The 12,380-nt window shown below is 55.2% G+C and overlaps 4 protein-coding genes across 4 annotated transcripts; 2 read left to right on the top strand and 2 right to left on the bottom strand.

The window, feature by feature from the left end:
- Nucleotides 1–3,339: 3,339 nt before the first annotated feature.
- INS49_008545 (uncharacterized protein) lies at nucleotides 3,340–6,615 on the top strand (the record flags this gene model as incomplete). Its single annotated transcript, XM_043169285.1, has 3 exons — nucleotides 3,340–5,826; nucleotides 5,886–6,074; nucleotides 6,145–6,615. The coding sequence occupies 3 exons, from the start codon at nucleotides 3,340–3,342 to the stop codon at nucleotides 6,613–6,615; spliced, it is 3,147 nt and encodes a 1,048-aa protein (XP_043026965.1).
- A 703-nt stretch (nucleotides 6,616–7,318) lies between these two features.
- On the top strand, nucleotides 7,319–8,353 carry INS49_008546 (uncharacterized protein; the record flags this gene model as incomplete). Its single annotated transcript, XM_043169286.1, has 3 exons — nucleotides 7,319–7,689; nucleotides 7,768–7,853; nucleotides 7,926–8,353. The coding sequence occupies 3 exons, from the start codon at nucleotides 7,319–7,321 to the stop codon at nucleotides 8,351–8,353; spliced, it is 885 nt and encodes a 294-aa protein (XP_043026966.1).
- Nucleotides 8,354–8,866: 513 nt separating this feature from the next.
- INS49_008547 (uncharacterized protein) lies at nucleotides 8,867–9,315 on the bottom strand (the record flags this gene model as incomplete). Its single annotated transcript, XM_043169287.1, has 3 exons — nucleotides 8,867–8,892; nucleotides 8,962–9,075; nucleotides 9,207–9,315. 3 exons carry the CDS (start codon nucleotides 9,313–9,315, stop codon nucleotides 8,867–8,869), a joined length of 249 nt encoding a protein of 82 aa, XP_043026967.1.
- Nucleotides 9,316–9,992: 677 nt separating this feature from the next.
- INS49_008548 (uncharacterized protein) lies at nucleotides 9,993–10,853 on the bottom strand (the record flags this gene model as incomplete). The annotated part of the gene is made up of 2 exons (XM_043169288.1): nucleotides 9,993–10,665; nucleotides 10,720–10,853. The coding sequence occupies 2 exons, from the start codon at nucleotides 10,851–10,853 to the stop codon at nucleotides 9,993–9,995; spliced, it is 807 nt and encodes a 268-aa protein (XP_043026968.1).
- Between the last annotated feature and the right edge of the window lie 1,527 nt (nucleotides 10,854–12,380).

The raw sequence follows: 12,380 nt of genomic DNA on the forward strand, positions 1-12,380 counted from the left end.
CCAATTGCACCACCGTCAATGGTGTGGAGACTATGTCCAACATCTGCGAGCTTGGTGCTGATCCATCCACTCATCTCCAGATTGAGCTGTGGAGGTGATTTCCTATTTTAGGTCTGACCCCATCCTCCCGGAAAACTGGGACTCTGTGCCTCGAGGCGAGCCCGCCAGCCCGCCAGACGGAGGCAGCTGATCCACCTCGCGATGTCTGCACACCGTCTTTCCACATTGCCATCAGAAGAAGTCCGTTCCGTGACTCAGGGGGGCGCATGGGGGTGTCCCATGGTGGCGTGCGTGCCACATCGCCACGTCGCCTCGTAGTCGTAGTCGTAGACTTGCCGGCTTGCACGGGCGAGCGGTGCAGCGCTGCAGCGGCGCAGATTGCAGAGGCTGCAGAGGTACACGCTCGCACGCTCGCAAGCGTTGCCCATGGGGGCATGCTTCCAAGACCCGTGCGACCCGGGGCCGCCAGGAGCGGGATGCACGCACTGCATTGGAGCACAACCGGCACAGCCAGTCATGAGTGAATCCAAACTTCTCGACTTACACAGCAGCTGGCCATGCTGGCCGCTCCTACATACATTACCGCGGCCGAGGCAGGATCGGGCAGGGCCTATTTATGTAGGTCACCTTGACGTTGCATCATGCCATTTGCTTTTGTTTGACAAGGACCCGGCCGTACGGGACCGGGGATTGAACGTCGGCCAGTCAGACCTGCCTCTGACCCCCTAAAAGACCCCCAGGGCCCCGGCGAAGAGTCCGCCGACTTCGTTAGCGATCCACACCCGATGCGCAGAAATATCCGATCAGAGGTGTGACTGCAGGCGCGTTGGTTCCAAGAGCCACAGACGGGCCTTCTCACCGTTCCAAGGTGGCCCTCCCCCCAAGGTGTGCGACCAAGTGTGCCCGGTAGCAGCATGGTGGAATGCCTACTGGAGGCACAGTCTTTTGGCTGGCGCCGACCCTGGTCTTTTGGCATGGCATGTACAGTCGTATTGCCGTCGGCCAAGGATGGGTCTGAAGGAGCTGGATCGACTAGCAATCCCGGGATGAACAACCAAAGTCTGGGTCGGTGGTGACACTGCATGGATGGGCGCCGACCAGCTCTCTCAGTGATGGCTTTCCCCTTAAATGCTGGTGGTTCCGCGAGTGTACATGACATGAGTCGCTGCACATTTTGATCCCACGGGCGGACCGTGTTTTCTCGGACTCGACTCCTGGTGATTGCTTGCGTGTCTCGTCCGACGGCAAAGCCTTGACCTCCTCCGAAAACAAGGCCCCGCTGCAACGTGCCTGGCCCTGTCCGCCTCACCTCGATACGCCCTCATCAAGAGACAAGAGACACGCAGTCCGGAGTTGGGACAGATCGTGCCATACAAACCTCGCCCTTGTGGATATATGCCACCAGCGAGAAAGGGTTACGAGGTCAGACGGTGCGTACCCACCCGCCATGACGCCCAATGGCACACACCCATGAGTCCCCGCGGCTTGACGACGTATATGCTTATTGTTGCGGGATGACGTGCAGCAGGATCCAACACGGCGGGACGGCCTCCATGTGACAAGGCCACGAGGGAGACCGACGACGTGTAAGCAGTCGAGTGAGGCTCTGCAAGCCAGGCGTGGGGCTGCATGTTCTGCATGCCGACGTCGTGTGTGTGTGTGTGCGCGCGAAGGAGGGTGTCCCAAGCAGGCAACCGGATGAGGCTGAAGAGACTATAACACGTAAGTTCAGTCCAACTCGACACTAGCCCGGCTAGCGCGCCTCCTTTTCAACCCTCCACCGCCGGATTGGCATACCTGGACGACTGGCGAAGCTCGACCATGTGCCCATTGAGTTTGCTGACCAGTGGAGGAAGGTGCCGTCACTGCCCGTACTGAGTCACTTTGGGCGTGTTCCTGAAGGCTTGGTTGAGGCTCTTCACCACCAACACGCATAATACGCACCACAATCCGTGCCATTCCTACCGCAACTGCACCTAGAAGAACACTGCCCTGCCAGGCAGACAGGCAGACAGGTGCAGTCACAGGTACAGGCATAGGTACAGGTCATAACAGGTGTAGGCATAGGCACCTGCCTACTTACCTAACTGCAACCAATATCAGACGCCTATTGACGGAGGCAACGATGATTTGGTAGGCCTCCGAGTGGTATATCTTGTCCACGTCGTCGTCTTCGTTGTCACCGCCACTGTTCTTGGAGGTCAGAACCTTCCTGGGCCGGGATTTGTCATCTCGATCCTTCAACTCCCAAAAGGCTAAGACGGGAGCGTGAGGAAGTCGTGGCCGCGCAAGCTGTGACTGCCCCGGTGTTCCTGACGGCTCCTGACAGTTCCGTGCTGTGCTGTACCGTGCTCCACCGAACTCTTTCTGTGCCGTGTGTGTCGTGCTGTTAAAAAGGCCGGACCTCCCTGCGCCATCTTATCTTATATTTCAACTTGTGCGATCAGGGTCACGCTGGGGAGGCGCGCCGTTTGACACTAGCAGCTGGGCAATTTGGCGGGACAAAGAGACTCTACCAGAGCACGATCCTTGGAGCCGGGAAGGCGCGCTTGGCTCTGGTCCCAGGGCGGCCGCAGTCGCAGTCGCACTCACGGTTGCAGTCGAGCACGGTCACGGCTGACCTCTCATCGACTTCGCACCTCACCTTCCTGCGCCGGCTGGGACACACCACAACATACTTTCCCCAACCTTGCTTGAGGAAGGGCCGGGAAAGGACACTGGGTACCGACACGGCCCTTCTTCTTTTGTCCACTTGGTCGTTCTTACGGCACACTGGGCTCGCGCGACGCCTCCGACCCCTCGACCAACATCTGACGAGTGCAGGCCACCACTTGTCTCCTGTGCTCTGCTCAACTCGCACTTGCACGGCGCAGTGAGGTGCTGGGCTCACTTCCTGCCTTCACGGGAGGCCCGAGTTTTGACTCACCTGCCCACAAGTTTGTTCAAGGCAACCGCCCGAGAGACAGGGGGAGAAGGAGAGAACATCAGACAGAAGTCACCATTCACCACCCCACCCCATTCCTCACTTCCAACCAGAGCCAGAAGAGGGACCCCGTCTGACAAACTCTGCCCTCACCTGCTTCTTTAAACCTCTTCTTCCCTGGTGCCTCCGCCCAAACAATCCATTGTTCTCTTTGTCTTACCGACTGTCGCACCGCTGAGACCCCGGCTGTCCGTCCACCTGCTGTCTGCGTCTATGTTCACGGCTTGACGTATCGACAAAAACCTGAGACTCCCTCAACCCACCTCACGCCTTCTTGACATCACCAAGATACAGACCAACATTTCGATCTCCCTCCGTCCCGCAGAGCATCGTGGCTGCGCAGAGAACCTGCCAACATGGCCCCCTCACTTGAACTGCTCCTCAAGATCTCCTATTATGCATACCCAACTCTCGTCTTCGCCTACTACGTCGTCTGCTATGCATTTGCGACATGCACTCTCCAGACAACGCCCTTGAAAGAGCAGCACCCCCGCCGGCGGCTCATGACATCTCTGATGCTCATCGCCATTCTCACTTATCTGTCACAAGCAGTGCTCATCCTGTTCTCGCCCAGCCCTGTTCGGCAGGACGCCATCGTCGGGCTTCTTGCCTGTGTTTTGGTCTTTGGCCTTGAGCTGGCAATCTTGCATGATACAAAGTCTCCCTTGTGGTATATTTACCTTGGCTCGTACGCTCTCGCCCTCGTATTCGATCCACTACTGGAGTTGTCGTCTCTGCATCTCAACCCAGGCGCCTACTCGAAATCGGCCTGCTTCGTGGACATCTCGCTGGTTGCCATACGACTCATTTGCATCATCACCGCTTTTCTCACATACTTTGCTTGGAGGGATGGACGAAGCGCCCAGGAAGCTGGGAGCGACGCTGAACGGCAGTCTCTTATTCGAAAGAAAGCTTTGGGAGGGTCTGACGAAACTCTTGTCTCGGAGTACGGCGCGACCGATACAAACTCGGATGATTCCGCGAAGTCATCGAGCAAGAGCCCCGAATGCGAATGGGAACGTCGTCAACGTTTGGCCAAGGAGCAGAGAGATAAGCGTCTCAAAGAGACGGGATCCTGGTGGACTTACGCCCTCGGCTTTAAGCTCTTCATCCCCTACGTCTGGCCTGTCAACAACCGGGGCTTGCAGATTCGCGCCGCGCTCGTTGGAGTTTGTCTCCTCGCAAACAATGGACTCAATGTTTTGATCCCAACCCAGCTCGGCACTGTTATGGATACCCTCACAAAGTCATACCAGGGCGACGATGTGCCAGACAGCCTTTGGGACAGCCCTTGGATCCAGGTTCTTATCTTTGCAGGCCTGAAGCTGAGCGCGTCCGAAGCAGGCATTAGCCTGCTCAGGCGGAGACTGTGGATGCCGGTCGAATTCTACGCCGACCGTGCGATAACTGAAGCGGCGCATTCTCATGTCATGAATTTGGATGCCAACTTCCACGACACACAAAGTCTATCAGACGTCCTGGTGGCCATTCAGAACGGTCAAAGCATAAGCAACATGCTCGAGACCATCTGCTTTGAAGCCCTGCCGAACCTCATCGACTTGGTCGTTGCTTTCATCTATTTGACCTTCAAGTTCGGCCCGTACGAGGGACTGATCACAATTAGTACTTCCATTGTCTTTTTGTACATTTCGACCACCGTCATAGCACGCCTACGCTCCGCTCGCGAGACCGAGATCTCGGCTTATTTCGAGGAACACTATGTTCTGCAGTCAGGGATCTCGGGATGGACGACTGTCAGCTCATTCAACCAAGTTCAATACGAGGAGAACCGGTATTCTTCTGCCGTTCAGGACAGAATCGCCAAGCAAAAGGTTGTCTGGGTCGGCTACTATGCTGCTCATGCATTCCAGTACCTTGTGCTGCTCGGTGGTCTGCTCGCAGGCTTGTTCCTGGCCGTTTATCAGGTCTCCCACAAAATCACTACTGCCGGAGACTTCTTGACACTCCTGACCTACTGGTCTCAACTGATGGCGCCTCTCAATTTCTTCGCTGGGCTGGGCCGCAACATTTCTCGCGACTTACTTCAGGCCGAACGACTGCTCGATATAATGCAAACAAAATCGAGTGTCGTCAACAAACCAAATGCGCCCCCCTTCCAATTCAATGCAGGCTCTGTCGACTTCAAAGGCGTCAACTTTTCTTACGACAACAAAAAGCAGGTGCTGAAGAATGTCAACTTCTCCGTGGACCCGGGACAGACTATCGCGTTTGTGGGACAGACCGGCGCCGGCAAGAGTACTATCCTGAAGTTACTGGACCGCTTCTACGACGTAACTGAAGGCGCCATCGAAATCGATGGCCAAGATGTTCGCGAGGTCGATCTACACAGTCTTCGAGCCAACATTGGGGTAGTCCCACAGAATCCCAGCTTGTTCAACGACACGGTGATGAACAATATTCGGTACGCGAGGCTCGAAGCAACCGACGAGGAGGTTTATGAGGCATGTCGCGCTGCAGCTATTCATGACCAAATCCTTGGCTTTGCAGAAGGTTACAACACGCGCGTTGGAGAACGTGGCATGAAGTTGTCTGGCGGAGAGCTCCAGAGGGTGGCGATCGCTCGGGCGATTCTCAAACAGCCGAAGATTGTGTTGCTTGATGAGGCAACGAGCGCGATTGATACTGAGACAGAGTTCCAGATTCAACGGGCTCTTCGCCGTCTTTGCAAGGGCCGTACCACATTCATCGTGGCTCACCGCTTGTCCACTATTGTCAACGCCGACCGGATCGTCGTGGTTATGAACGGCGAGATTTCGGAAGAAGGCAATCACGAGACGCTCATATCAGCCGGAGGCAAGTATGCCGAGCTGTGGTCCAAGCAGGTAAGATCGTCCATCCCGTGCGTGATTCAAAACAGGCGAAGCTAATCATGCATCTGTAGATCTTTGTGAAGCCCAAGGAGTCAAACATGGATGCAGACGGAAGCACGGGCGATGAGGACAGCCCGAAGACCTCGAAGGTAACAACGAAATCGAACACGAATGGCGTCGTGGTCGAGGACGAGGATTCTACCGAAGATGGCGCGAAGCAATCTGCGCAGGTGAAGACACCATCGGGGCACAAGAAAGAGGTATAGATTCCGCTGAAGAATCATTATTATATGCATTCTTTGGCAGTTTCTAATAACCTCTGTCTTGTAGGGATCAAAGTTGAACCCAGGCGCCCCCGAGTTCACTCCACGCTCTATGGTTGCTGGACCATCTGAGGTTCACAGTCCAGCGCCCAGGATCAAGATGGGCAGTCAGTCACCAGTGCGCATCACAGCACCGAATGCGGCTACGCCTACCAAGGTCCATGCCGCAAACGACCTGTGTTCGTTGTTACCGGCGCCTGTGGTGATGACATCGGCCACCCCCGTTCAAATCCAGGCTGAGGGCGGCCCTGTTGTCTCGTTACCCCGGCCAACCGGCCGCTCCTGGACGCAGAGCACCTCCGAGGAAAGTGTCGACAGTGGCCTCGTGGCGGTCAAAGATACGACGAAGCCAGCAGCCAAGCAGGCGATTGAACAGAAGAAGCAACCCCGAAAGGTCAGCTATAAAATACCCCGATACACTGGCAGCCGTCGGAACCAGTCTCGAAGCGAGCCATCCGACAGCAGCATCAAGCCTTGACCTTCTATTATCGGTCGTGCTGTAATGGAGGGATGAAAACATAGCATATGTAGATCAGGCCATTCCAAGAGAAAACACAGAGCATGGATATCATGGAAACATAAGCAACCGCAATGGCAGAGGCAGAGTGAGTAACAGGATGCATAGTTATGCTGGCCTCTGTTGGTTTTCTATGATTTAGACCTGCTATTCGGATATGGGAAGGCTCCTTGAAGACGTCTGGAGAAGATTTGTTCTAGCAACAACACCATTACCCATTTACCTCGCAGCTTGTGTCCAATCCGTGACTGTTTCTGCATGAGCCACACATACTGAAAATTGTACGAGCTCGTCCAAGTCTTATCTGTAGTAATGCTCTATGGGCCAGTGAATGACATTCGGACCTGGTGATGTATTCATTTTCAAAAGGGGTTGACATTGTAATCATGGAAATCTTGGGAGTCCACCAGATTGTACAATTCCCGGAGCCAAGCATGGAGCCGGCCGAAAATGACGCAAGACCAACGAGTTGTCTAGCTCAACCAAATCCATGCTGCAGCATTCCCACATTTGAGGTCCGCCGACTGGTAGCGCCAGCTCCTGTCTAAGCTCATCAGCCTATGCTCATGCACGCACGTTGAAAAGGTCATCTTCAACCCTCACAGCCAGTCCTGTTCTTGCCCAGATAAGTACCTCTCACACCAGGCCCCCTCCCGCCGGCACGATGTCCTCGGCACGCAACCTGGCGCCGGCAGCGGCGGACGGCTTCAAGGACGCGTCGGCGTACGACGAGCACCGGCCGTCGTACCCGGCCGAGGCGGTGCAGAGGCTCCTGGAGCACATGCGGCTGGCGGACCGGGCGCACGCGAGGGTGGTGGAGGTGGCGGCGGGCACGGGCAAGTTCACCGAGGCGCTGGCGGGGCGGCACGAGGGTTTCGAGGTGCGCGCCGTCGAGCCGCACCCGGACATGCGAAGGGAGCTCGAGGGGAAGAGCCTGCGCGGGGTGAGGGTCGCGGACGGGGCTGCTGAGGATATGGGCGGTGCTGTTGGGGACGGGTGGGGGGATGGGTGTGTTGCTGCGCAGGCTTTTCACTGGTGAGCGGTGGCAGGGTGGTGGATCTTGTGCTTTGGGAGAAGGGGGTTCATTGATTTGTTCTGACTGGTTTATGACAGGTTTGCTACGAATGAGGCGCTTGATGAGATCTATCGGGTCTTGAAGGAGGGCGCGGTGTTCGGGATGATCTGGAACATCGACGACTGTGAGGTCGTCCTCGCCCTGGTCCCTCGGTCAAAACCCCCTTCTGAACTGTGGCACTGAAACCTCCTCGCAGACAACAAGCCCAAGTCCTGGCCGGCATCGACAGCCTGGGCGCAGCACCTCAACGACTGGGTGCACAGCCTGGCGGTGCGGGACAACAACCCGCGCTTCCGCGACACAATGGCGTGGCAGGACGTCTTCGCGGCGCAGGTCAAGTCGAACCCCGTGCAGGTTCTCCGCGACACGCTGACCAACAGGCTGCCGCGGTTCTCGGTGCCCATCGGGCAGGACAAGGTCGAGTGGACGCACTGGCTCAGCGAGGAGGCGCTGTGGCGACGGATCAACACGCTCAGCCACGTCGCGATGCTCAAGGGTGCTGACAGGGAGGCGGGCGAGAGGGTGTTCCGCGAGGCGATGGCTATGCCGGATGTGGTGAGGAATGAGAAGGGCGAGGTGGAGTGCCATGGGCAGACGTATTTTGCTTGGGCGGATAGGATGTAGGGTGTCTGAGGGGCGGTGACGAGAATGCCATGGGAAGGGAGGTGGCAGTCAATATGCGTTTCTACGGAGCGGACGGCCTTTCCCTTGAGAAACCGTCCATCGACATCGCTGCAGTCGAGTATGGGCCGGTGATCACCACTTGATGGGAATAATCCACAGGCGGGAAGGTGGCCTAGATCTGTATGCAAGAAGTTTGGTATCATTAAGACCTGTTGACCTCGGGACTGCTCTACCACAGCCCCACTGGCCGGGCATGGCCATGTCCGTGGGCAACATCCCCCCCCCCCTCTGGCAACAGCCTGCGGAGCCTCTGTCCAGCCTGATCTGCATCCATGGACTCGACCACCAATGCCCGCCGTTCAATCCCGACCTCGACATCGCGACCGGGCGTAGAACTTCCTGCATCAACATGACATCTTCTGCCGGACGTCTATTGGGTCCAGACCGGCGGTTCACCATGCAAGCAACCCGTTGACAACGACGGGTCCATCGCGTCGTCCTTGAAGGTCTGCACTACGAGTCGGCAGAGATGTACATGACTGCGGTCACTCAATCAGCCAGTGGTTCTTCTGAAGTGCTTACGGAGCTGAGGGTTCTGCTTGACTGACCGTTGTTTCCTCTCACGAAAGCGTCCCCGTAGGACCGCCTCTTCTGGCCGTTGACATACTCCTCGGTCTTCTCGAGCGCGATGTTCATGTACCCATCGACAGACTGGAGCTCGCCTGCCTCGGATGGTCAGCAGCTGCGTACATGAAGTCGGACAGGGAAGGGTGTATTGTGTTGGTGATGTGGATGAGTATCGGGCTTGAAGATTGGGGGCGTTGAAAGGGCCAGCAGCGGGCTTGCAACTCACCCTTGTAAACGACGCCTGAATTGAGCTTGACGGTCACCGCGTTTCCGATGATCTGGCTGAGGAATCCGGATGGGTCCCTGCCCTCGTTTTGCGGCGCTCCGTTCTCCATGCTATTTGCGTTTCCTTCACTGAGACCTTTTTCGGAAGGTCTGCTGCTGAGTGTAGTGGATGTTGAAGAGAGCCAAGGTTGGTGTTTTGATTAGGGGCCGCGCTGGTGAGAATGGCTCCAAAGTACTGCGGTGCCCCACATTCATGTGTTCGGCGTACATACCGTTTAAATACATATCTAGAGCATGACGTGTTGCATTTATGCCGGAAAACATGCATCACCTCACGACATCAACTTGACAACCTCACCTCACTTCACCGTCGCAGTCCACTTTCAAGACGTCTGGTGATCTCGCACCCTGTAGCATTTGGTAGTGGAAGCCTGTTCTGTGCTCTACAGACCTTTGGCAGTTTTTAAACCGACGAACCCCGCCATTCTCAGGACACAGTCTCATCTGTGACAGCTTCTGCTATCAAATCGAAGGCACAAAAGCCGGTTCCCTCCAGCACATCTTCTGAATACTGATCCTCCGAAGTGCCTCAAAGTCTTGATGACATGATATCTTTTGCATCTTCGAGGGGTAGCTTGTTGATCCCATCACTCCCTGACAATCGACTCTGTGAGTGACCGTCACACGTCCCTCGCCTCTCCTTTCCTTTTTTAATCTTTTTCTTCTTGTCGTTATGGATCTGATTTCTCTCTCTTCAATCTTGGACAAGTCAATCGTGGGGAACTGCTCAGCACCGTCTCTTCTTCAAAGCCTTGGACTCGTCGCCGTCTTCTCGGACCCTCTTTTTCTGGGTTACCTCCGGGTCTGCCATGCGAAGCGCAAAGGTCTTGACAATCTCGGCCCTGAAGCCAGGATCGAGATGGTCGAAGTACGTGGCCACCATCTGGCCAGGGCATTTCGCGCAAGCGGTAACGAACTCTCTCTCAAACGGGATCGATTCATCGGTGCAAAGGGTGTAGCACTTCTGCAGCGCCAAAAGTACCTGGCGCAGGTGGGCCTCGGTGCATTTGACGTATGCCATCTCCCATGTCTTGGCGGTGAACTTGGCAAAGTACTGCGACGTCAAGGCCTCCTCCGCGAGAAGGCACATCCTGAAGCTGTTGAGACGGTGGGAGAGCTGCCAGAGTCGCAGGAGGAACTCGATGTTGGCAGTCGAACTTGCAACGGACGATGCATTGCGGCTTCGAACCCTGAACCCTGGCGAGAAGGCCGACTTAAAGAGCATGTTGATGTATGTGTTGAAGAGATCGGCATCGACGTCATCGAGGACGAGGAAGAACTTCTTCGGTGTGCTGTAACTGAGCTCCTCGTCGAAGAAGATTGATGTAGCGGTGAGGAGATCCCTGGGGACTTTGAAGTATTTCTCTTTTACACGAATGGTAATCGTGTCGGTGAAGTCGCTACTGAAGCATGAGTGATCTTTCTCAACGCACTGGACCCTGAGTGGCTCTTACCAAAGGACTCGGACCATGCTGTCCAAGGACTTGGCCACGGGCTTGCTGGTGGATGGATCGTCTTGATTGCCCATTTTGCCAAGCTTGGAGGCACCGGATTCCACCAAACCTGCGATGTCCTGTTTGTGGTCCATGGCTAGTCAATGGGTGACTCTGAAAAGTGTTCAAACGTGCTGAAAAGAGATAGTGAAGGGCGTTGGAGGATGGTGAATGAAAGGATTCAGCTTGAAGGGGAGATTGAATTGGCATCTGTGAAAACTGAGGTCTGTCCCTCGCTTTCACCACATTAGGTGAGCCTGAGTTGCTAGGCAGCCGAGCTTCAATTACGTATTGTTCTTTTTGTAAACGGAGCTCTGGCCGGGCTGTATATCGGATGAAAATCATGAAGCCCCTGAGGCTATTTTGTTTGATTCGGGTTCTCTGAGGCCCGCTTGGGCCAATGCTCGGTCTTTTTTCCAGATGGAAAGCTTGTCACAGGCTACCCAGGTGTCCGATCACTTCCTGCTGTAGTGGCTTGTGGGGAAGCACATCGGTGGTGTCTATTTTCCTTGTTATCATCAGAGTCATGATCAATTTTAAGAGCCCAGGCTGACATTCATACATTTTTCTAGTTTCCTCAGGCCACATCGAAGTATATTTCACCGGACCTCAAGGTTTCATCCATCAAGAGAAGATAGATCCTCGGCCGTGGTGGTCTCCATAGTGCACCTTGACTTTGCCTTCCGCCTTGTTGTCCTTATACAGGCTCCCGACTCCGGTGGACACATGCCCGCCCTCAAACTCGTCTCGTATCTTGCATGAGCTTCGTCTTTAAGCAAATTGCCTAGATACTTGTGCTTTGACTGACCAGCCATCACCTCAGTGATTGAAACCTGGAGTAATTCGTCCTCGCCTTCATTAGCCTCCGGCAGCATGTTGATTCCCCTGCTGGGCCCCGCCTGCAGTTCCTGCGCCTCTTCAAGGCTTAGTTGATGTTCCTGGGCTTTCGTGGCTGGAAACAAGTCCACCAGATCCTTAACCAGAGGGTCAATGTCCTCAATCAAACGCTGGAACTGCTTCTCTTCGTACAGGGCCCACTTGGCCTTTTGTGTGTGAAGGTGCTTTGTTTCTGACGCTTGAGTACAAGGCTTCTCATCTTTTGGTGGATGGCCTCCAGGTCGGCATCCACGTCGGGGGCTTGCCCTGAGCTGCCTTCGCTAGCGTCTCTCAGTGGCTTTGAGAATCTCTTGGACCGCTTTTCTGTCTCCTCAAATGAGTAGATGATTTGGCCCAGTACATCATGCGCCTTTTTGATTTCTTCCTCGGATTGTGCTGTGACGGCCGAGTCTCTGACAGCAGTGAACCATCGAGAAAGTCGAAGTTTGAGAAGGTCGAGCTTCAGCAGTGCCGTTTGGTAGTTTTTGCCAAGCTCACGGCCGATTAAGATCTAATCAAAAAAAAAAATCCCACACAGACATTGAAAAGTCTGGCAAAGTTCACTCTACCAAAGACTAGAACAGCAACCCCCATCATCAGCGAATTAGTCTGTCTACCAGCTGGAGCCGGTGGATGGAAGTGTTTTCAGTGCAGACTTTGTTCAGCCTGGATGTTCGGAAGGAAACAGAGAAGCATGCGCCCTAGCGGCACAAGTCTTTCATGCAGACTCGTGTGTTTCAAAGTTT

Source organism: Diaporthe citri, assembly GCF_014595645.1.
Source record: "Diaporthe citri strain NFHF-8-4 chromosome Unknown scaffold_3, whole genome shotgun sequence".
NCBI classification, from domain to species: Eukaryota; Fungi; Ascomycota; class Sordariomycetes; order Diaporthales; family Diaporthaceae; genus Diaporthe; species Diaporthe citri.